This window comes from Galeopterus variegatus, unplaced genomic scaffold (assembly GCF_000696425.1).
Source record: "Galeopterus variegatus unplaced genomic scaffold, G_variegatus-3.0.2 Scaffold3, whole genome shotgun sequence".
Taxonomy (NCBI): domain Eukaryota; kingdom Metazoa; phylum Chordata; class Mammalia; order Dermoptera; family Cynocephalidae; genus Galeopterus; species Galeopterus variegatus.
The window spans coordinates 1,892,027-1,916,673 of NW_007726114.1; the positions used below are offsets into that span (position 1 = coordinate 1,892,027).

Here is a 24,647-nt window from a genome sequence, read left to right on the forward strand (position 1 = left end):
TACAGAATGTGAGGCAGCTAGGGCCGGCCCGTGGCTCACTTGGGAGAGTGCGGTGCTGATAACACCAAGGCCCCGGGTTCGGATCCTATATAGGGATGGCCGGTTGGCTCACTGGCTGAGCGTGGTGCTGACAACACCAAGTCAAGGGTTAAGATCCCCTTACCGGTCATCTTTTAAAAAAAAAAAAGAATGTGAGGCAGCTGTGTCTCAGGGACTGACTGGAACTACTAACTAGAGCATTCTTAGGAACCTGGAGAGTTCTTTCTGTGTCTCCTCTTTCTACATGTTGATTTAGTCTTCTCTCTTGCGGATCTCTGCCTATTTCTGGTCCCCTTAATGGGACTAGGTAGTAGTCTGCCTGATAAATGACTAGTCTCCCAGTCTAAGCTCCAGCTTCCTAATGGAGGACTCTGGCCCATCTTGAGTCAGGTATCCACCCCTGAAGCATTTGACTCTGGTTGGCAGGACGGAATAAGATTGTACAAACCCAGAATTCTCAGCTTCCAAACAAGGAATATGGTATCTCACCAGGAGGGGCAAGCCACCAGCTTTTCTCATCTCCTCCAACTCCAACTTGAAGAGGCTAAGTTCTTGGTGAATAGGCCAAGAGACCAGAGACTCCCTTCCTCCACCCAGCTCTGTGCTACACTCATAATATGGAAGCTGTGCTTCAGATACTTCAGGCCAAGAATACTGTGGCTGTCATCATCCTTGTCCCTACTCACTTGTATACAGAGGTTCCATACCAGGAGACATAAGCCCAGAAGACTAGAGGCTAGCTACTGACTCTTTCTACTCCTCCGAGTAGTGGCTCAGAGATTTTGCTCAAGGGGATAGTCAGTTGGTAAGAAAAGAATGTGGGAAAGGTCAAGCCTAATAGCATTCTCAAAAACAATGAATATTTTGGTGGTAAGCAAATCAAGGAGATAGGTAGCTCTTCTTAATTAAGAATAACAAGCTAAACCATAGGCCAGCTAGTTCACCAGAGAACCAGGGAAAGAGACAGCTAAGAATAGCTCTCCTGAGGTCAGAACAAACCTCAGTCTCAAAAACTACCTCTGCTCAAATTTAATTGAATCAGACTTTGGAGAAATTTATGCCTCAGGGCATTGTCAAAAACAGAGCATTCAGCTAGCAATTAGTGGAGCTTAACAGCTGTGTGAGATGCCAGAAGAGGCAGAAAGCTTAACAGAGTTCACAGAAAGAGGCATTCAAAGAGAGCCCTGCTAATTGCCATTTCAGGGATACTGTGTGTGCACATGACCAGGTTGCAGTCTCTGAGGCCCAACATCAAAAGCTTCACCAATCTACTGGGGAAATAGACTTTACTAAAATAGTCTAGGCAAGTCACTAAACAAATAAGCAAACAACAATAAGCCGGGAAGGGAGGAAGGGAAATCAGTATCCAGAGTTGCTATATTACCTGAAATTTTCAGTTTTTAATAATAAAAATTATGAGACATGCAAAGAAACAAGAAAGTGTGACCCATACACAGGAGAAAGTAGGCAATGGAAATTGCCTATGAGAGGGCCTAGATACCAAATTTAACAATGACTTCAAAGCAGCATTATAAATGAAGAACTAAAGGGAACTATGATGATAATGTGTTATCACATAGAGAATAACAGTAAAAAGATAGCAAATATGAAAAAGTCAAATGGAAGTTTGGGAGTTGAAGGGTATAATAACCAAAATGAAAAATTCACTAGAAGGACTCAACAGTAGATTTGAATTGTCAGAAGAAAGAATCAGCAAACTTGAAGATAGGGTGATAGAGTAAACATTCTGAAGAACAGAAGAAAGAAAGAGTAAAGAAAAATGACAGAGCCTCAGAATAATGTGAGACACTATTAAGCACATCAAGATATACATAATGGGAGTACTAGAAGTAGATGACAGAGAGAAAGGAACAGAAAAAATATTCAAAGAAATAATGCTGAAAACTTCCCAAATTTAGTGAAAAATATTACACATTACAAAGAACTCCAAGTACTCAAAGGATGAACTCAAAGAGATCCAAAACCAAACACATCATAATAAAAATGCTGAAAAACAAAGAGAAAATCTTGAAAGTAGCAAGTGAAAAATGGCTCTTCATGCTCAAGAAAAACTGTCAACTAAGAATCTTTTATCTTGCAAAAATATCTTTCAAAAACAAAGGTAAGAAAAAGATATTCTTAGATAAACAAAAACTGAGAGATTTGTTACTAGCAGGCAAATATGTGGGAATTAATACCACCTTATAAGAAATACCAAAGGAAGTTCTTCAGGTTGAAAGCAAGTGACTTCAGACAATAATTTGAATCCACTCCCCAAAAAACAAAGAGCACCTGTAAAGGTAAAGATATAATTTTAAAAGGCAGTATAAATGCATGCATAACAATTACAGCACAAGAAGAGGGAAGAGGGAATAAGGTGGAAATTTTTGAAATAGAGATTTTGGAAAAGAGATTAACAATAGAGAAAATCCACAAGACCAAAGTTGGTTGTTTGCAAAGATTAACAAAACTGATATACCTTTAGTTACACTGACCAGAAAGAGAAAGCTTAAATTACTAAAATCAGGAATAAAAGAAGGTATGTTACAGCAAACCTTACAAAGATGGAAAGGACTCTAAGAGAATACTATAAACAGTATATTCTGGTAAATTAGGTAACTGAGATGAAATGGACAAATGACAAGAAAAACACAAACTACTGCAACTGACTCAAGAAGAAATAGAAAGATCTGAATAGACCTATAACAAGTAGAGATTGAATTAGTAACAAAAAAACTATGCACAGAGAAAAGCCCTGGTCCAGGTGGCTTCACTGGTGAATTCTACCAAATGTTTAAAGAAGAATTAACACCAGTGCTTCACAGACTCTTCCATAAAATAAAAGAGGAGGGAATACTTCTCAACTTGTTCTGTGAAGTCAGCATTACCCTGATAACCAAAACCAGACAAAGATATCACAAGAAAAGAAAGTTACAGATCAATATCTCTTACGAATATACATATAAAAATCCTTAACAGAATAGTAGCAAACCAAATACAGCAACATAAAGAAGGATTATAAATCATGACCAGGTGGGATTTATGCAAGTTGGTGTAACATATGAAAATCAATTCATGTAATATACCATAACAATAGAATAAAGGACAAAAATCACATGATCATTTCAGTAGATGCAGAAAAGCATTTGACAAAATTTAACACCCCTTATGATAAAAGCACTCATCAGACTCAGAATAGGAGGGCATTTCCTCAGCCTATTAAAGGACATCTGCAAAAAACCCATGGCTAATATTATACCTAATGGCAAAAGACCAAATGTTTTTCTCTCACTATGATCAGGAACAAACAAAAATTTAACACCCCTTATGATAAAAGCACTCATCAGACTCAGAATAGGAGGGCATTTCCTCACCCTATTAAAGGACATCTGCAAAAAACCCATGGCTAATATTATACCTAATGGCAAAAGACCAAATGTTTTTCTCTCACTATGATCAGGAACAAACAATTATGTTTGCTCTTGCTGCTTCTGTTCAGTATTGTACTGGAAGTTCTGGCTAGGGCAGTAAGTCAAGAAAAGGAAATTAAAGGCACCCAGATTAGAAAGAAAAAAGTAAAACTGTCTCTGTTCACAGACAACATGATTGTGTATGTAGAAAAGCCAAAGTAATCCACAAAAAAATCACTAATAAGTTCAACAAACTTTCAGGATATAAGATTAATATTCAGAAATTAATAGTATTTCCATACAGTAGCAATCAACAAACAAAAAATGAAATTAAGAAAACAATTTCATTTACATGAAATAGCATCAAAAAGAATACTTGGGAATAAATTTATCAAAGAATTGCAAAACTTACACTCTGAAAATTCAGAACATCATTGAAATTGAAGAAGACTTCAATAAATATAAAGACATCCCATTCTTTGAATCTGAAGACTTAATAAGATAGCAGTACTCCTCATCTTGATCTACAGATCATTCTACAGATTCAGTGCAGTCCTTATCAAAAATCCCAGCTGGCTTTGCAGAAATGCATTAGCTGATCCTAAAGTTCATATGGAAATTTAGGGGACCCCAAATAGCCAAAGCAATCTTGAAAAAATCTAAATAAAAGGTCTCACACTTCCTGTGAAATGGTTGAAAACTAACTACAGGGCCGGCCAGTTAGCTCAGTTGCTTAGAGTGTGGTGCTAACACCACCAAGGTCCAGGGTTTGATCCCTGTACTGGCCAGCCAGCCACCCCCCCCCCCCAAAAAAAAAAGGAAAAGAAAAAGAAAACTCACTACAAAGCTGCAGTAATCAAGACAGTGTGTTACTGGCTTACTGACAGACATATAAGTCAATGGAATATTACTGAGAGTTCAGAAATAAACCTCATGCATTTGGTCAACTGAATTTTCAACAAGGGTGCCAAGACCAATTAATTGAGGAGACAGTGGTCTTTTGAACAAATGTTACTGGGGACTGTTGGATATCCACACACAAAAGAATGAAGTTGGGTCCTCTGCCTCACATCATATGCAAAAATGAACTCAAAAGGTCAAAGACCTAAATGTAAGTGCCAACCCTTATAAGAAGACATAAGGGTAAATTTTCATGACCTTGGATTTGGCAGTGTTTTCAAAGACATGACATCTAAAGTGTAAGCAGCTCCACCTGGAAACAGGCAATCAGCAGAGCATGCATGGGGTCCTAGGCAGGAGCCAAAGGCAGCAGCCCTGTCCACCCAGAAGCAGGCAAGCAAGAGAGCACACCTGGGGTCCTAGGCAGGAGCCGAGGGTAGCAGCCCCCTCTTCCTAGAAGCAGACAAGCAGCAGAGCACACCTGGGGTTCTAGGCAGGAGCCAAGGGCAACATCCCCCACTCAGAAGCAGGCAAGGAGCACTCTGAAAACACCACTCCCACATGGTAGGCCCACCATAGCCACTGCCACAGCCACAGCAGCTGCAAAAGTGGCTCGATGCCACAGTAGTAGTGCAGGAGGCCCGCCAGACACTTGACTGCAGTGACACAAGGAGAGTCACCAGAGGAGACTGGAAAAAAGACGATGTCTCCTCAAAGCCCATTCCAGAGTAACAGAAGAAGCAACTGCTCTACCAGATGACCAGACATCAACATAGAGATACCAGAAATACAAAAATCCAAGAAAATGTAACACCACCAAAAGAATACAGTAATTCTCAAATATCAGACCCTACAGAGCAGGAAACCTTTGAAATTATTGAAAAGGAATTCCGAGCAATAATGTTAAACTCACTGAGATATGAGAAGACTCAGTTAGACAACAAAATAAAACTAGAAAATAAAATCCAGGATATGAAGGAGGAAATTTACAAAGAAATTAATACCTTAGAAAAGAATGTAGCAGAACTCATGGAAATGAAAGATTCACTCAAAAAAATAAAAAACACAACCAAGAGCTTAAGCAGCAGGCTAGAACAAGCAGAAGAAAGAATTTCTGATCTTGAAGATAGTCTTTTCAAAATTACCCAGGTGGACAAACAAAAGGAAAAAAGAATTTAAAAATATGAAGAAAATCTAAGAGAGCTAGCATACAACCTTAAGCACACAAAATTTGAATCATGAGTGTCAGAAGGGGAGGAAAAAGGAAAAGGCATGGAAAACCTATTCAACGAAATAATAACGGCAAACTTCCCAGGTACAGGGAGAGACACAGACTATCAGATCCTGGAGGCTCAAAGATCCCCAAACAGATTTAGCCCAAAAAGATTCTCTCCAAGACACATTGTAGTCAAACTGGCAAAGCTCAAAGACAGAGAGAATCTTAAAAGAAGCAAGAGAAAAGCATCAAGCCACCTATAAGAGAGCCCCTATCTGACTAATGCAGAGTTCTCAACAGAAACTGTATAGACCAGAAGAGAATGGGATGATATAATCAAAATACTAAAAGAAAAAAACTGCCAGCCAAGAATACTATACCCAGCAAGGCTGTCCTTCAGAAATGAGGGAGAAATAGTGTATTTTCCGGACAAACAAAAACTGCAAGAGTTCACCACCACATTACCAGCCCTACAAGAATTCCTCAAGGAAGTCCTGCATCTGGAATCTGAAAAATGATAATCACTACCATGAATACACAAGAAAGAACAAAACCCACTGGTAGAACAAAAATGCAATGAGAAAGAAAAAGAAACTAAATCTTACCATCACAAAAAAACCATAATGACAATGTAGTAATACCCATGTGTAATTTCTGATTTTAGTGATTTTGGTCTTCTCTCTTTTTTTCTTAGTCAATCTAGATAAAGGTTTGCAAATTTTGTTGATCTTTTCAAAGAGTCAACTTTTGGTTTTGTTGATTTTCTCTATTGTTTTTTAATTCTCTGTTTTACGTATTCATTGAAATTTTTGTTATTTCCTACTTATATTTGCTTTTGGTTAATTTGCTCTTCTGTTTTTTCAAGGTAGAAGTTTACATTACTGATTTGAGATTTTTCTTATTTGTAATATAAGTGTTTACAAGTATAAATTTTCCTCTAAGCACTGCATGAGCCCTGCATCACATAAATTTTGATATATTGTGCTTTGATTTTTATCTCAAAGTACTCTTTCTTTTTCCCCATTGTTTATTTAGGAGAGTGTTGTTTAATTTCCACATATTTGTGAATTTTCCAAATTTCCTTCTGTTATTGTGGTCAGAGAAATATCACATATTTTCTATGATGTTAAGTCTTTTTAAATATTAAGACTGGTTTTGTGGCCAAAAATAAAATAAAAAATTTTAAATTCCTTCTGTTATTGTGGTCAGAGAAATATCACATATTTTCTATGATGTTAAGTCTTTTTAAGTATTAAGACTGGTTTTGTGGCCAAAAATAAAATAAAAAATTTTAAACCCCCCCCCAAAAAAGCAACCAAATTAATAGGTAAATTGGACTTCATCAAAATCAAAGCCTTTTGTGCTTCAAAAAACACCATCAAGAAAGTGAAATGACAACTCAGAATGAGAAGACATTGGGGCAGAGAGCATTTTGCAAGACATATATCTAATAAGGAACTGGTATCTAGAATGTATAAAGAATTCCTATAGCTCAATAATAAAAAAACAACTGTATTAGTCCATTTCTGTTGCTTGTAACAGTAAACCTGAAACTGGGCAATTTATAAAGAAAATAAATCTATTTCTTACAGTTTTAAAGACTGGGAAGTCCACGGTCCCAGGGGCACATCTGGTGAGAGCCTTATTCTGGATGAGAACTCTCACCAGGGTCCCCTGGCAACCAGGGTGTCACATGGTGAGAATGGGCTGAGCAAGAGAGCCACCCTTCTTACTGACTCTCCTTATGAAGCCATCAGAACCACAACCATGATAATTCATTACTTCATAAGTGGAGTAATCCATTCATGGGGGCACAGTCCTCACAGTCGAATAACCTCTCAAAGGCCCCACCTTTCAAATACTGTAATTGGATTTTTCACCTTCTTAACACTGTTACAATGGAGCTCCAGTTTCCAATACATGAACTTTGGGGGGACATATTTGACTCATATTAAACCCATTTCAGTATATGACAAAGGATCTGAATAGACATTTCTCCAAAGAAGATATACAAATAGCTATTAAGCACATGAAAAGATGCTCATCATCATTAGCCATCAGGGAAATGCAAATCAAAGCCACAGTGAGATACCACTTCACACCCTCTAGGATGCTTATCATCAAAAAGGCAGATAATAACAAATGTTGACAAGGATGTGGAGAAATTGGAACCTTCATTTATTGTCAGTGGGCATGTAAAGTGGTAAAGCCATTTTGGAAAATATTCTGGCATTTCCTCAAAAGGTTAAACATACAGTTATCATATGATCCAGAAATTCTACTCCTGGGTATGTACCTGAGGGAAATGAAAACATAGGTTTACACAAAAACTTGTTCACAAATGTACATTGCAACATATTCATAACAGCCAAAATATGGAAACATCCCAAATAAAACAGAATGTGATATATTCATACAATAGAATATTTTTCAGCAGTAAAAAAATGAAATTCCTATGACACATGCTACTACAACATGGATAAATCTTGAAAACAATGGGCCAGGTGAAAGAGACAGTCACAAAAGATCACATATTATGTGAATTTATTTCTATGAAGCGTCCTGAATAAGCAACTCCATAAAGACAAAAAGTAGTTTAGTGGTTGCCTGGGGCTGAGGGGTTTGGTGGGAAGTAGGGAGTGACTGCTGATGTGTACAAAGTTTCTTTTTGGGATGATGAAGATTTTCTAAAACTGATTGTGGTGATGGCTACACAACTCTATGAATATTCTAAAAACCACTGAATTGTGGTTAATTAAATGGGTGAATTGTTTGGAATGTGAATTGTAGCTCAAAGCTAATAAAAAAAAAAAAAAAAGTGGCGAGTCCTGAGTAGGCCCCAGAAAGTGGAGTGCAGTGCAGACATATGAGAGTGGTGACCACCTGAATCAGTATTGCAGAACTGAAGAAATTGGGAGGGAAGAGCAGGCCTCTTGAGCTAGTTTTCCCACCCTCATCCTTGGGGATGATCTTGTTGCTAAGCTCTGGCTATTGCTTTGGAGACCGTTTCTTGAAAATATTTATTTCAAAGTTTGTCAGGCCTGTGCAAGCCAGGTACCAAAAGTTGGCAGTGACTTGGGGAAGAGTCTGAGCTGCCTGTGTCTCTTTCTCCACCGATGTTTGTTACTGAGGAGGGCTTGTGTGTCACACACTGCACCTGCTCCTTCCGTAGACATGCTCACCTGAAGTCCTCCCTGGAGCTCCCTGAGCTCGGGGATGAGGACGCTGAGGCACAGAGGTCACACAGCCAACACAGAGCAGAGGCAGGCCTCTGCATGATGGTTCTTAAGAGTCCTTGCACAATTCAATTAACTCTTCGACCATTCTGGGAGCTGGGCCAAGAAGTCCCAACATGGAGATTGAGTAGTTATGGTTTTTCTCTCAAGGTGCAGGAAAATATACGTGTATATATAGAATTTTCTCAATTAGATTTTTCTTAGGTAAATTTTTCCTAAGTTTCTGCCCACTGCCACTTTTGTTGCCATAAGAGCTTTCAGGTTGCAAAGAAAACAAGTAGCAAGCAAGCGTTAGCAGAAATACTTCGAGTTAGAACTGGCCAGCCACCAAAAAACTTAGAAAAGAAAAACAAAACCTTTGAGATAGTTTTTTACTTCTATTTAACATATACTTATGTGTTGCCTGTATGTGCCAGGCATTATTCTAAATACTTTCAATATGTTAATTCCTTGAATCTTCACAACATTTACAGGTACATACTGTTGTCCTTATCGCTGTTTTATAGATGAGGATGGCTACTGGAAGCAGAGAAAGGTCAACTAATTCACCAAAGGCCAGCTTGCTAGTGAATGGGGTTCAAAGCCAGCAATCTGGCTCCAAAGTCTGTGCTCTTAACTACTGTGCCATGCCGCCTCTTGGTCCTGCTTCATTCAGCAACTTGTCTTCCAGGGTTGTGATATGTGATGTGATATAATATGATTAGAAAAATAGTTCCAAGTCTGTAGAGCAAGATAAGCTTAGTTCTTGGGTCGTGATATCCCACAGAAAACACCGTGTCTTCTGGATGGTCCTCATGCGAATATATCTGATAACCACTGCTCTATACCACACCATTCTGGCCTTTGCAAAAGTCCTCCAGGGCAGTAGTTCCAGTAGGAGCTTGAAAGGACCTTAGCAGTTACTGACTCATCCTTTCGCCCTAAAGATGAAGAAACTGAAGGGTAGTAACTCCTCAGGTCACCGAACATCTCCTGACTCTGCCAGTGCCCTATTAAAATAATAGGGACTTAATAGTGACTGAGGCTTCCCAAGAGTCAGGTGCTGGGCTTTCCTTGTTTTCCCATTGAGTCCTCACAGTAACTCTCATTGTCTGCTGCAGCAGCACAGAGCAGTCTAAGGCCTAGTGATAAGGGGACTTGTCCAGCTTCACACAGCCAGTGAGTCATCATTCCAGAGCCCTCAGTCTTCATCACTTTATGCTCCTAGCTTCCTGAGAGTGGACACCAGTGTGGCCTGATGACCCACAGAGTTTTCTTGTTAACTGGGCAGTAGAGTAAAAGAGATGGGTTACCTAGAGCTTAAAGTACAAATGCCTGACATGTATCAAGTGTCCCGTAAATATGACTTATCTGCAGTTGTTAGTAATAATGAGATTGGGTAAAATGAAAATCTGCTCATCAATAATATGTTCATCTGTATGGTTAATATCAATTGTGATACCCAGTCTGCTTCAGAAAGTTGAGCCTTAGAAAACTTTAGATGGGTCTTTTTTGAAAAGTGGGAAAATCTTCAAGAAGGATCACTTTCAGGCTTTCAGCAGTGTCCCCTTATGGGACCTAGGCAGAAGAACCAAGTACTCAGAGTCATTTGTGACCTGAAGAAAGTTCCACACAGTTCGCTGTCATGCATCTGTCTGGACACTTTCTGGGGAGGCTGGTTGGTGGCGGGAGAAAGGAGTAAGTGGGCAGGGGATGGGTTATGTGATGGCATTGGCTGTGTCAGAATACTTTTTTTACTTTATGTTAAAGCTGACGAGAAAACAGAACTGCAGAGTCCACTTCTCTAAGTGTCTAAGCTTACCTGGCTCCTGGGGGTTTACATGGAGTTTTGCAGCTTTGAAAGTTTCTGCCGCCGGCTCAGGGCCCAGGGCCCAGTTTAGTGGCTCTGTTACCTCAAGTCTGTTCAGCACAGGGTTGAGGGGCAGGAATGTGTTCCTCACAAGCCACAACTCAACCCTCTCTCCTGGTGGCTGTGTCAGCCTCCATTGTGTTCCCTCCTCCAGGAGCTTCTGAGGAGAATGGCCTGCCTCACACTTCAACTAGGACGCAGTTGCCCCAGTCAATGAAGATTATGCATGAGATCATGTACAAACTGGAAGTGCTCTATGTCCTCTGTGTGCTGCTGATGGGGCGTCAGCGAAACCAGGTGGGCCCCTCCCCAACATCTCAGAACCGCGGGAGCCAGGAGCCAGTGCTGCCTGGATGCTTGTGGCATGCTCGGTGCTCCATTGGGCCTTCTCTCAGAATGGCACTCTCTCTGGCCCAGCAAAGCATAGGGGTGGTTTTTCTTCTCTCTGTTTTACACATTAGGAGACATGTGGAGTGTTTCCACTGTACCTTGCTGTGGGCAGCATTTCTAGACAGCATCAGTACACAGGGCAGGGGTGGACAGCTTACCTCAGGAACATGAAGATTAAAGGGCTGATGACTGAGAAGTTGTGTTCTGGATATATTTTGAAGGTAGAGCAGATAGGATTTGCTGATTCTTTGGTGTGGATGTCAGTGAGAGAGAGGAAGAGTTTTGGATGACTCCCAAGGTTTTTAGCTTTGGTGGGCAAGGAGTGGAGGGGCAGGCTTAGGGAGGAAGTGAGGAGTTCAGTTTTGAGCAAGGTAGGTTTGAGGTGTCTATTAGAATTGGCAGTGGGGGGCCGGCCCGGTGGCGCACTGCTACAGTGCGCCGCTTGGGAGCGCGGCGGCGCTCCCGCCGAGGGTTCGGATCCCACATACAGACCGGTTCTCGCTCACTGGCTGAGCGAGGTGCGGGCGCAACACCGAGGGTTGCGATCCCGTTGCCAGTCCCGGTCCGGTACGGGCACGACACTGAGGGTTGCGATCCGTTGCCGGACACGAAAAAAGACAAAAAGGGAAAAAAAAAATTGGCAGTGGGATTACCTGCAGCTGGAATTGGGGAGAGGTCAGGGCTGGAGATGTAGCTTTGGGAGTTCTCAGCATACAGGTGGTATTTAAAACCAAGACACTGGATGAGATCCTGCATCAGTGTCCACAGCGTTGGTGGACCTTCCTTTGGTATAAAATGTTTGTTATAAAAAATAATAAAGTAGTGATGGCTTCCATATTTTAAGTGCTTTTACTTTTTTGAAACACTTTCACAGTTATTCATCTTTGAATTTTCTGGTATTTAGTAAGTTATACAACAGGGGGGTGATCCCCTCTCCTTGTACTTTATGTTTGAGAAGGCCAGGGTACAGAGTGGGCCCTGCTCTCAGTGGGCAGGCCTTGATAGAGCCAGGATTTCAACTGTGCTGCCCTGCCTCCTTTTTCTTTCACCTCACCACACAGCTCCCTGTTCCCTGAGCCTTCCTGTTGCCAAGTTGCTATGAGTCATTGTGGTCTTTAGTTCAACTATGATTACAGTGCTGCTTCCTTGGGAAGGGACCATCAGTAGCCTTCGAATCATGCCCCACTGAGAACCAGTGTTCTAGCAGCACATTTTCATCAGCACAGTCAGCATTTACTGAGTTCTTGCTGTATGCCAGGTGCTACGGAGACATGGATTCACAGATCCTGCCTAGACTGGGGAGCAAGAGGAAGGGTTTCCTTGGCCTGGCCTCATAGAAGTCTTCCTCCTTGAAGTGGCCTTCTTGTTAACGTGCAGTTGGGCCAAGTTCTCTGACCAGTCTTGGCCAAATTGAAATCACAAGACTGGAATTGCTCCCCAAATGCCTAAGTTCCCTCGGTGCTAATGAAAATAGTCAATATAACTGTCATTTTTTTTTTCAATACCCTAAGCTTCCTCTGCATTACCTCATTTGAGCCCTTTCATCAGCTCCATTGTCCCGCATTTTCTACCAAGGGACTTGGATTCAGAGAAGAACATTGCCCGGGGTCATAGTGAACCCAGGGCTGCCTGACTCCAAAGCTGAGCTCTTCCCCGCCTGCCTGCCGAGGTAGACTGGTACTTTGTTCTGCCTGCTTGCCTGCTTTCCCACCATCCTACTGTAGAGCAAGCTAAGGGGCTGGACCTGAGGGTAGGAATAATGCATTTGACAAATAAAATTTGTTCTGCAGGTGAAGAAGCTGGTATTTTCAAGAGAAAATGGTAGAAACTTCAAACCTAAGCACTGACCTGGATTTCAGGAGACCCAGGGTCAGGTCCAAGTCTGCCTCAGAAGGCCCTGCTTTTCCCAGCTACTCTCTTTGAGCCTGGGTTTCTAGTCTGTGCAATGAGGCGGTTGGACTAGATGAACTTTCGGGGCCATTGTAGTGTCAACTTTTTGTAACTGTGTGTCATGGGCAGGATTTAGGGTTCCTTGGAGTGAGACAGGAAGGCACACAGCTTGGTGACTGCCACAGGTGACATCCCACGTCCCCACACCCAGTGAAGCAAGGCAAGGTAGACCCAGGCTGAGCAGAGGAGCAGACGTTGTTTCACTTCAGGCCTCCGTCTGACAGGTTCTGGGCTGCTTATGCATCTTACAGTGGCCAGAGGCTGTGACTTCTGTGTCCAAAGAAAAGGTCCATGGGAATGCACGCTGCAGGGGATGTATTTGTCAGGTTCCAGTCCTGCAAGATAAATGCATGCCTGTGGCGGACTGGAAGGGGCAGACTTTAGGGTCAGAACACCTGAGGTAGCTGGCACTTTCCCCACTGACCGTGCCCGGCTGCTCTTGTAGAGCTGCCTTCCCCCTTGTAATGGAGCGCTGGTGCTGTGCCCAGGCCTCTACGGACATTTCCTGACTTTATCCTTACAGCATCCCTGAGAAGGGGTAGTGATAGCTTTGTTTTACATTATATAAAAAATGATAATAGGCAACTAATTCCCATTGTTCTATTTAAAAAGATATAAATTATTATCAATGGAGCCTTTCTTAACTCTGATCTTTGACATTCTGGTTCTTCTATGAAGCAGCTAATTTTACCAGTTATTAGTGTTAGTAGTCTTCTAGAGACATTTTATGCTGATTAAAGCAAATATATCCCTCTCTTTTTTTACTCAGTCAGTAATGGATCATGTACACACTTGCTTTCTTAATATTATGTCTTAGTTATTATTCAGTTCACTCATGTAGGAGACCTTGATTCTTTTTTACTGGTGCCCTGTATCCCACTGAGTGGGTGTACAATAATTTATTTAAGTAATCCCCATTGATGGAAGTTTAGGTTATGTCTGGTTTTTGGTGTTACAAATAATGCTGCTGTGAGTAACATTGTAAATATGTTATTTAGTGGTTATATGGATCTGTCTGAGAATAAATTCCTAAAAGTGGAATTGCTAGTCAGCAGGAATGTGGATTTATAATTTTTAGAGATGTTGCAAGACCGTTTTCCCTGTGCAGGTAGCACCAGTCTGTCCTCTCCCCAGAGGTGTGTAAATGTAATGTGCCTGATGCCCAGGTCACCAACACAGTTATACAACTCTGTCATCTTTGCCAATCTGAAAAAGTAAAAAATCGGTTGGGATTTGAATTTCTTTTAGTATTATAAGTGAGGTTGAGCTCTTTTTATATATTCAGGAACCTATTTTATTTTCCTGTCTGTATCCTTTGTCCATTTGTTTCTGTAGGGTTGGCCTTTTTGTTTAGGAGACTTTTTAGGACTCCTTATAAAGGAAATTAGCTCTTCACCTGTGACATAAGTAGGCAGTATATGTTCTCCGTCTGTTGTGTTTGATTTGTGACTTTGTTTATTGTGAGTTTTGCCATGTAGAATTTTAAAAGGTTTGTGTGATTGAAATCAATCTTTTTTTGGCATCTAGGTTTAGTATAATCCTTTAGAAAGGCTTTCCCACTTTTAGATCTTTTTTTTTGTCTTTTTGTCTTTTTTCCGTGTCCGGCAACGGATCGCAACCCTCAGTGTTGCCCCCGTACCGGACCGGGGACCGGCAACGGGATCGCAACCCTCGGTGTTGCTCCCACGCCTCGCTCAGCCAGTGAGCGGGAACCGGTCTGTATGTGGGATCCGAACCCTTGGGCGGGAGCGCCGCCGCGCTTCCCAAGCGGCGCACTATCCAGTGCGCCACCGGGCCGGCCCCTAGATCTTTTTTTAAAAAAGTCTTCATATAGATTTTTCTAGGCTCCTTAGAGTTTCATTTTTTAATCTTTGTATCTTGCCTCCAGTTGAAATTTGTCCTAGTGTGAAACATGAGGGGTATTTTCATTTTAACAATATGATGAGGAAACAAATGCTAAGGAACTTGCTTAAGGTTACCAAGTTCACACACGGCAGAGATGCGAGTCAAACCCAGGACTATCCAAATCCAAAACTCGTGCTCTTAACATAGGACCTACAATGGTATGGCTTGTAGGATTATTGTGAGCATTAATGAGCAAAGTTTAAACGTATATTTGTGTGTAGTGGGGCGTAGGATATGTGTGGATGTTTTCTTTAAATCTCAGTACTCCAAACTGACTATTGCTTTCTTCATCTTGAGGATCGTTATTGTATGTGCTGAGCACCAAGCTTTGCTAGATCTTTGAAGCACATTTGTTTTAATGCTTTTCCCTTTCTTCCCCGTCCAGGTTCACAGAATGATTGCTGAGTTCAAGTTGATTCCCGGACTCAATAATTTGTTCGACAAGCTGATTTGGAGGAAACATTCAGCATCTGCCCTTGTCCTACACGGTCACAATCAGAACTGTGACTGTAGCCCGGTAAGCAAGAGACCCTGGGAACAAATGGGGCATTACTTGCTAGGAGTAGTTGTTTCAACTGCTGCTGACCTTTTGACCTCTCATTCTTTGGGAGTAGAGCGGAAACTAAGAGTCATGTTTTATAATCCTCCCAGTGGAAAGCTACCTTGGGCGAGGATCTGAGCCAGCCCCTCTACCTCTGCAGAAATGCCTTTTAAAGTGTTCCTGCCTAGGGCCTTCCAGCCAGCTTCTCCTTGTACACCTCTAGGATAGGGCTATCCAGGGCTATCCAGTCCATTACCTAGCAACAAGTTGTTCCTTATTCCATGTTCTATCACATTTTAATTTACATCCACTGATACGAGATTTGCCTCCTAGAACCACACACCACCAATGGTCTACGTCAAAAAAGGGCTTTGGGGGCAGGCCAGTTAGCTCAGTTGGTTACAGCATGGTGTTATAACACCAAAGTCAAGGGTTTGAATCCCCTACTGGCCAGTCAACAATTAAAAAAAGGTGGGGGTGGGGAGGGCTTTGGGATGCTTTGTGTTTTGGGGACCAAGGACTTGTCTCTGTCTTGCGACTCTTATAGTACTCTAGAGAGAGCACTGAGGTGGGACTCAGAAGGCGTGTGTGCCATTCACCTTGTTGGGAGAGCTTGAATGAGTTGCTGACTACCTAAGCCCTTGTTTTCTTGCAAAAAGGAGGGTAGGCTAGTGCCAGGGACAAGGGCCCCAATCTCTGCACTGTGTTCTGGAGACATTCCTCAGTGCCCTGTCTTCCACTTTACCATTTTTCTCTTTAGCCTTGTCAGATTTGTCTTTCAGTCCATCCATTTGAGTTTTTAACTTCAAGTGAATGTATTTTTCATTTCCAGACATACTGTCTGGCTCTTTTTTAAAAACTGCTTACTTAGTCTTTGTTCATCATGTTAATGTCTTGTCTTTCTTCTGTTGAATGTTTCTCTTTAGTCATTTGTAACATACTTTCTTTCTTTTTATTTTATTTTATTTTATTTTATTTTTTTTCCTTTTTGTCTTTTTTTTCGTGACCGGCAACGGATCGCAACCCTCAGTGTCGCGCCCGTACCGGACCGGGACCGGCCACGGGATCGCAACCCTCGGTGTTGCTCCCGCCCCTCGCTCAGCCAGTGAGCAGCCGGTCTGTATGTGGGATCCGAACCCTCGGCAGGAGCGCCACCGCGCTTCCCAAGCAGCGCACTATAGCAGTGCGCCACCGGGCCGGCCCCTTAACATACTTTCTTAGGTTCTCTTTCAATTGCTTATGGGTTACTAATGCTTGTGTTTGGGTCTTCAGACACTCAGGTTGGAGTGTTGCCTCCTGTTTTGTAACTTTTACAGAGAGGCCTCCTTCAGTGGGGCTTGTTTCCCCTGTGGGTACCTGTGTAGCATTGGCCATGGAAGTATTTCTTTCTCTCTTTTTGGTGGCTGGCCAATACAGGGATCCAAACCCTTGACCTTGATGTTATAACACTGTGCTCTAACCAACTGAAATAATGGGCCAGCCCACCTGGAAGTATTTCTACAGGGTACTTTTGCTTTGTCTGCCAGGTACTTCAAGGGGTATAACCGTCCCAAGGTCAGTTTCCACATTTAGTGTCTTGGCCCTGCCACTCTGGTAGTATGAGCCCAGGGTTTCTACTTCTGGAAGGTTCCCCTCCAGCTGCCAGCAGCACCCTGGCAGAGCCAGGCTTCTTTTTTGTTTATTTATTTATTTATTTATTTTATTTTGTGGTGTGCCAGTTTTACTTATTTATTATTTACTTATTTATTTATTTTTATTGAATCATAATTGATTATACATATTTTTGGGATTCGTTTTTGACATACGTTGATCAAATCAATATTACTAGTATGTATATGTTACAAATTGTACTTATTCTTTATGCCCTTTGTCCAATCTCTCCCTATACCCCTCTCCCTCCCCCCTCCCACCACTGGTAACCGTAGATTTCTTCTCTCCCTCTGAAAGAGTAATGGTTACTCTGTTGGTTTGTTGCCTAGATGATCTGTCCAGTGCTGAAAGGTGTGTTCAGGTCCCCAAATATTATCACAGAGCAGATGCTTCTTCTGTCACTCTGGAATGGGCTTTGTGGAGAGAGAGATCCTATTCTTTTATTTGGTTTCTGCTGGTGACTCTCCTTGTGTCAATGCACTCCAGTGGCTGGCGGACCATCTGCGTGGTGGTTGTGACATCTAGCCACTTTCGCAGTAGCTATGGTTACTGTGGTGGCTGTGGTGGGCCATCCACATGAAGGTGATGTTTTTGGCATACTCCTTGGCATTGGTGGTGTGCCTGGGTTCCAGGCCCCGGCTCCCTGCCCCAGGCCCCCAGGCGGGGCTCCGAGGCACTGGCAGTGTGCCTGATTGTGGGGGGGGGGTCCAGTCCCCAGCTCGATGCCCCCGGCCCCTGGGCGGGGCCCCAAGGTACTGGCAGTGTGCCTGGGTTTTGGGTGGGGAGTCCAGACCCTAAAGCCAGACTTCTTTGCCAGCTCCCTGCACTGATATGTCAGGTCTTTCTAACCCTCCTTTCATCAGGTGTACATGCTCCCCAGGCTTTACATGGCCTGAAGCTCTGTCTGGTCCCTGCAGAGCATTCACACCCAAGCTCGTGTGACTAGGTCTTGTTTCCACCTCTCCACAGCTGCAAGCATCAGCTCCTAGCTCTCTGTTCTGAATTCGATCCTTTCATTTCTCATTCTTATGGATTTCCCTTGCTTTCTTATGAACTTAACCTCACATTTCAAAGAATTTTAGTTATTTTTTATCCAATATGCTGGGATGTTTTTAGCAGGAAGATTCCGCATAAACTTAATCTGCTGTTGGCTAGATGTGGAAGTCAAAAAATGGTTTTCAAACTAAAGAAAAGTCTTTATTGTACAAGAAGCAAAGTGACTTGCCCAGACTCTCACAGAGTTGATTTATTTTGTTTTATTTTGTAACGTTGTGACTGTGATTTTAACCTTGAGGATACATGTGTATTTTAGGACATCACCTTGAAGATACAGTTTTTGAGGCTTCTCCAGAGTTTCAGCGACCACCACGAGTAAGTGTGAACACGTCCCTATGAGAAGAGCTGTCAGGCTGTCTTCCAAAGGCCTCTCTTCCCTTGTCCAGTCACTGACCTCAGCTCAGGAGGAGGATCTGGGGGCTGGTGTGACACTGTAATAAGAGCTGCCATATTTCCAGCCCTTCCTTTGTGCCGGCCCTGTGCTGAGCTTTCCCTTAGCCTTCACAGCCACCCTAAAAAGTAAGCATGGAAGCTGTTGGCCTCTTCTTACACCTGGCATCAGTGCCCCTCTCAGAAGACTGTCCCTCTGAACCAGGAGTGGACAGCTTGGCTGTTCACAGGGGCTGGCAGGAACCTCAGACAGGCAAAGCTGGCTGAGTGTTTGCTTATTGAACACAGGGGGCATTTTTTGCCTCCACAAGGCATCTCTCCCATTTTTCTCAGACTACATTCTGCCCTCTCATTTTTTGTTTTTCAGCCTGTGATGGAGAATGTACAGGAAAATGATTGCTATAAGGAAAAGAGTGCAGGGAGGGGTGAAGAGCAGCTGACCCTTGACCTTGGGGCACTGGGGGTGGTGAAGACCTTGGCGAACTGAAACAATATGCCGCCACTGCTCAGCTCCAGCCAGCTGCAGGTGTATGGGAAACTGGGCCCACTGTTACACAGCTTCTGATTTCCTCCTGGCAAGGAAAGCCAGAATTTAAGATTTATGTGAAAAGTTCTGATTTTTCAATACTGGTTTATAGGCTGGCCAGTTAGCTTACTTGGTTAGAGCATGGTGCTGATAGCACCAAGGTTGAGGGTCTGCCAAAAAAAATAAATAAATTCTTTTGAAACATTGTTAAGCTAACAGAAAATGCCTGAGGACAGATGTGGCCTCAGAAGCCTCTACTTTGCAACTCCCCTCTTGATCATGCCTGACCATCCTCTTTGAGAGGTTCTCTGGCTGCAGGGCATATAGAAGCTCCAGAAAGTATGGAAACCTTCTGAAAGAAGGCAGTAGTAGTTTATGGAAGTACAATTTTTTCCCCTGAGGAGATGGGTCCCTAGCTTTCATCAGACTCAAATCTGAGCACTTCTCTGGGGATACACTGGTGAATGAAACAGCCACGGCCGTGCTCTCATGGAGGGTACAGTCTGGGAAGGGAGATGGGACATTCATCAGAGAACTTCACCAGTGGGTGTGTGGGGACAAATGGAGATGGCATTTGGGGGGAAAGGAGCATGGTCTGTGAGAGGATGTTTGACAGGGGTCTTGACCTGTCCAGAGGGCACTCAAGCACTCTTCCCTGCAGAATTAACTTGTCACTGAAGGGTCACTGGTAGTCAGTTGGGTGAAAAGGCAGTCTGAGAGGGTGAGTGTTCTAGCCAGAAGCCCCTATGGGAGGGAGCGCAGTGTGTTCAGGAAATCCAGTGTGGCCTGATGATGGGAGAGATGAGGGCTTGGCTCAGGGCAAGGCTGCACAGGTGATTAGTCACCAGACCACACAGGGTCTGGTGGGTCATGTTCACAGATCTGGATTTTATATATTCTTAAAGCAGTAAGAAGCTGTGGAAGTGTTTTAAACAGGAATGACAGAGTACTGTTTCTGAAGGTCACTCTGGGTGCTGTGTGAGGACCCAATTCCTGTGGGAGACCATTTAGGAAGGTGGTGCCATGCACAGGACGTGGGTGCTGACAGGCCTGGATGGGAAGGGGGTGGGGTCACAGCTGACCACACCTCTGCTTGTGTGACTGACTGTGGCCGGTGGAATGCTGCAGTAGGGCCAGGTGGAAGGAGTAGAACGACAAGTGTGACTGGACATGTTGAGGTCAGGTGCCTTTGAGAAATCAAGCAGAAATTTTTACCAGGCAAAAGAAAGGCTGGAGGTGCCAAGGGAAGGGGCCTCGTTAGTGAGTGTGGCAGGCAGGGGTGGGCCACAGCCTGAGCACCCAGGTGCCCTCCTTCAGAAGGCTGCTCGGGGCTGAGGGGTCCTGGGGAAAGGCATCTGGTGGATCCTTCCATTCTCTCTCTTTCCACAGGAGATGGGCAGGAGGCTCCCTGCACTAGTCCAGTGCTGAGTTGTCAGCCTAGTTCCTGCCCTTCACCCCATGCGATCCATTTGTTTCAGGAACAAGTACCTGCTACTCAACAACCAGGAGCTGAACGAACTCAGTGCCATCTCCCTCAAGGCCAACATCCCCGAGGTGGAAGCTGTCCTCAACACTGACAGGTGAACTGGGGGGGAGGGGGGGGTTGCTGCTTTGGCCACAACCCACCCTGGCTGCCTGCATGCCCCAGGGCTCACAGATGGGCACACACAGGTGTGCACGTGTGTCCTTTCTTGCTCATACGTAGCTGTGACGTCCTGAGAGCTCCTGTGTGCCAGGCAGTGGATGCACGTCACCTTCATTTTCTCATGTGAGCTTCACAGCAGCCCTAGGAGGGAAGTGCCATCATCACCTCCACTTTACAGATGAGGGAGCAGAGGCTTGGAGACATTACCTTGCAGAGGCATCTGTGTTCTGCAGCCCTCCCCTTGTCATGTGCATATGGCGCCTTTGCTGATGTGCTCTTTTCTTGCCTGGGGCAGCTGCAGCCAAGCAGAGCAGACAAAAGCAGGCCTTTCGGCCTCTCATCCTCTGCCGAGAGTTGAGTCCCATTGCCTGTCTTATATTTCCTCATCTTCTGAGGCAGGGTGATGAGGTGACGGGTGATGAGGTGACAGGCTCGCAGGATTCAGAATAGGGCAGACTTTACCAAGCAGCAGGAGCCATAATTTCCCATCCTTTTTTTTAAGGCAGCAGAACTCTTTGTTCAAATGGAATTGTACACAGTCCTGCCCTAATGTGTGTAATGGATAAAAGTAGAGCTGCTCTATTTGAAGATGGAGTTTAAGGGCCCAGACACTGCCTGCTTGGCCATCTTTTTTCCCTCATGATGGCGCCTGAGTCACTTCCTCATCTGCTGCCTTTATTTCATACACCAGGAAGCTGAGGCCTGGAGGCATGGGTACTTGTCCGAGGCCCAGCTGGAAAGGAACCTCAGGCGGGGAGTACTGTGGACCCCACCCTGTTGGCCCAGACCTTGCCCCATCTGGCAGATTCTGTCATGGCCTGTTTCATTTTTGCTGTAAACAGCCCTTCCTCCAGCAGTTCTGAGCCCTGTCTGACTCTCGATGTGCCTCTGTCCTCTTGCTATTGGGTTTGGGGCAGGAAAGCTGGCCTGAGATGCAGCGAGGGTGCACTTGGCTGTTCACTTCTGTGACTGCAGGAGTCTCTGGGGGCCCTGGTCCCAGGTGGAGCAGGAGGGCATCCTGCAGACTTGGAAATGTCCCTGTGGTTTTTCACCCACCTAAGCCAGCAGAATGACCCAGCCCTAAGGCCCCTGTCAGCCTCCCAGATTGGCCAGCAATGTCCCTGTCTTTTATTTCAGGAGTTTGGTGTGTGATGGGAAGAGGGGCTTATTAACTCGTCTACTGCAGGTCATGAAGAAGGAACCAGCTGAGTCATCTTTCAGGTGGGTCTGAGGACAGGTACCTGGCACTTCTGAGGGGTGCGGGAGCCAAGCGTTTCTCCTTGAGTTACCTGCGCCCACCCTGGAGGGCGGTTACTGCTGGGGAGGAGCGGTTTGACTACCGTCTCGCCCTGGCTTGACTTGGCAGGGATGTGTGAGCTGCTGCTGCTGCTGCTGCATGCCTGCAGTATGTTCCAAGAACAGCCCGAGTGCTCACCAGGCACCTGTTCTGTGCTGGTGCTAGATGGGTGGAAGAGAAGCAGGGTACCAGGCCCTACCCACATGGAGTTCCTTGGGGTTGTAGGAAACAGGCATGAAGAGAAACCTGTTCCAATGCAGGATCTGGCCCAGGAGCTGCAGGAGCAAAGGAAAGCTCCTGCCCCTGTTGGGGACTGGTGGGGGTGGGTGTGGACAGGGAGGCCTTCTCAGAGTCCCTTAGTCTCATCATGGATGCTCAAGGGGTGACTGAAGGAGTGGACATGAAGAATTCCATCAGGGCTGGGTGTGAGCTGTCTGTTGGCTTTGTGCCCAAATGGTCCCTTGTCACCTCAGCTTGCCTTGTCCAGACTCCCCATCATGGAGCCCCACTGTACTCACTGGGCCAGTCACCATCAGCCACCTCTCCTCTAGACCAGCCCATCACATGGAGCTCAGTGGCCTGTCCACACATGTCTATCAGCTTCCCTCACACATTCCTGGCCCCTTAATTCCATGTCCTCCTTTCTTCTAAAAGGACAAAGCCTAGAGTGTATTTTCACCTGGGACCCACTAGAGCCAGTGCTTTGGTCCCAGATGCCATCTTCCCTGTAACACAATCCCTTCCAGACAGACCTAGATAGAAGACTATTCCCCATTGAGCTGTTACCTCCAGGAGGATGGGGATTCTTTTGCTTAGTGCTGTGTCCCCAAGGGCTAGAGTGAGGCCCATTGCCTGGTAGATGTTCAGTAAATATCTGTTGAATACATGAAAAGGCAGCAAACATCTCCCAACCCCTTGGGAACTGAACATGGGCCGGAAGAGGGCAGCCTTAGCCACCTGGGCCAGGGGTCAACATTTGGGTCGCAGGTTTTGGCAAGCCCGGGCTGTGGAGAGTTTCCTCCGAGGGACCACCTCCTATGCAGACCAGATGTTCCTGCTGAAGCGAGGCCTTCTGGAGGTATGGCCTGGAGGAGCCAGGGTGTCGGGTGTCCATTCTCCCCGCGGCCCCACACATTGCTTTCCTGTCCTGAGCCCTAAATAGTTCATCAGGAGCAGACGAAATCTCATTTTTAAACGCCACTGCAGATTGTTCTAGTGTTTGCCCTGGTTTCTAGCTCTGGATTTCCCATGGGTGTTCAAGAAGTGATTGAGGGATTTAGGGGGTGGCCGTGCAGAAGGGTAAGAGTCTAGAGTTGTCCAGCAAGGCCTTTTGACCCCGAGGATATTTTGATACTGACTAAAAGTTAATTTTCCTTTACTGAATAATGACCTTCAGAAAGAGCAAAATTTACAAAGGAGAGGGAGCAAAATAGTTGAAGTTATAATTGGTTTTAGAAAAAATTGATATGGATGAGAAACTGACCCATAAATTGTTGTAAAGTCCGTATGGGAAAGAATTGATCCAAATCAATGTAACTTCAAGAAAATGAAAATGGAAAATGTTGGAAACAGTTTAACTTGTAGAAAACTTTATCAAGGAGTTAAATTGGCTTTATGTTCTTGATAAAAATTCATTGATTTGGGTTTTAACTTTAAACAATTTCATTTATAAACACAAAGACAAACCATGGGGTCAAAACATGTCCTGTGCCCTCAAGCTCTGTCCTTCATTTACTTGAATGGCCTCTGTGTGTGGACAGTGGCTGATCTTGGGTCCGGAGATGGTACCCCTTGCCTGAGAGCTGAGTGCTCTGGCCATTTGGTGACTACAGAGCAGGTTAGAGGCTTCAGCTATGAGCCCTGGGCAAGTGAGAGATTGTGCTACATAGCCCACCCGTTCCCCTCTCCTGGTGAGGCATGTTGGACCTGGACCTGGCCTTGGCACCACCAGCATCCTCAGCTAAGAGTCTAGACAGGCCTGCAAGTTCCATCGACCTGGATGCTTGCTTAAAGCAGATGTGGGGCCTGAGCTCCATGCCAGGCCCCGGGGAGAGAGAGGTGGGGGCAGCCCCATTCACACCTTCACCCTGTGCCCTCCTCATCCCCAGCACATCCTGTACTGCATTGTGGACAGCGAGTGCAAGTCAAGGGATGTGCTCCAGAGTTACTTTGACCTCCTGGGGGAGCTGATGAAGTTCAATGTTGATGCCTTCAAGAGATTCAATAAGTACATCAACACTGATGCAAAGGTATGGTTAACCCAGGCCTCCGTGAAGTTTGCTGGACTGTCTAGAAGTTATCTTAGAGCCCTGTTCTGCCAGTCTTCAGGTGTGGGTTTAAAATTGGAGAATGCTGGGGAGTCAGTGGCCAGTCTTTAGCAAACATTCGTTAGTGCTGTGCCAGACCCTGGGGATACTGGGAATACCTCAGCTGCTTGTGGGCAGGGAGTGAGGGTGGGAACAGGTGGGATGTGAAACTGTTGTGTGGTGGGTGGCGTGGTGGGAGCCCTAGGAGGGAGGGACTGGGCCTTGTGTGTTAGGCTCACAGGGGCGGATGTGACAGAAGCTCAGCTCAGACTAGCTGAAGTAAACATTAGAGGAATCCAGCCCCCTGCAGTGGAAAACCACTGGACAGAGTGGCAGAGGAG

General features: G+C 44.6%; 1 protein-coding gene across 3 annotated transcripts in view; it reads left to right on the forward strand.

Moving 5' to 3' along the window:
* Positions 1 to 24,647, forward strand: part of TRPC4AP (transient receptor potential cation channel, subfamily C, member 4 associated protein) — a 94,182-nt gene that overhangs the window by 43,522 nt on the left and 26,013 nt on the right. For 2 of the 3 annotated variants that reach the window (XR_550426.1, XM_008572025.1), the window contains 7 exons: positions 10,781 to 10,947; positions 15,281 to 15,412; positions 18,399 to 18,457; positions 20,537 to 20,638; positions 21,841 to 21,924; positions 22,988 to 23,078; positions 24,109 to 24,249. Coding sequence is in view for 2 of the 3 variants with exons in the window: in XM_008572025.1 (XP_008570247.1) it covers positions 10,781 to 10,947; positions 15,281 to 15,412; positions 18,399 to 18,457; positions 20,537 to 20,638; positions 21,841 to 21,924; positions 22,988 to 23,078; positions 24,109 to 24,249 (776 nt within the window). In the remaining variant the exon portion in view is untranslated. The remainder of the gene's footprint in view (positions 1 to 10,780; positions 10,948 to 15,280; positions 15,413 to 18,398; positions 18,458 to 20,536; positions 20,639 to 21,840; positions 21,925 to 22,987; positions 23,079 to 24,108; positions 24,250 to 24,647) is intronic. The other variant, XM_008571946.1, reaches the window with a different exon arrangement.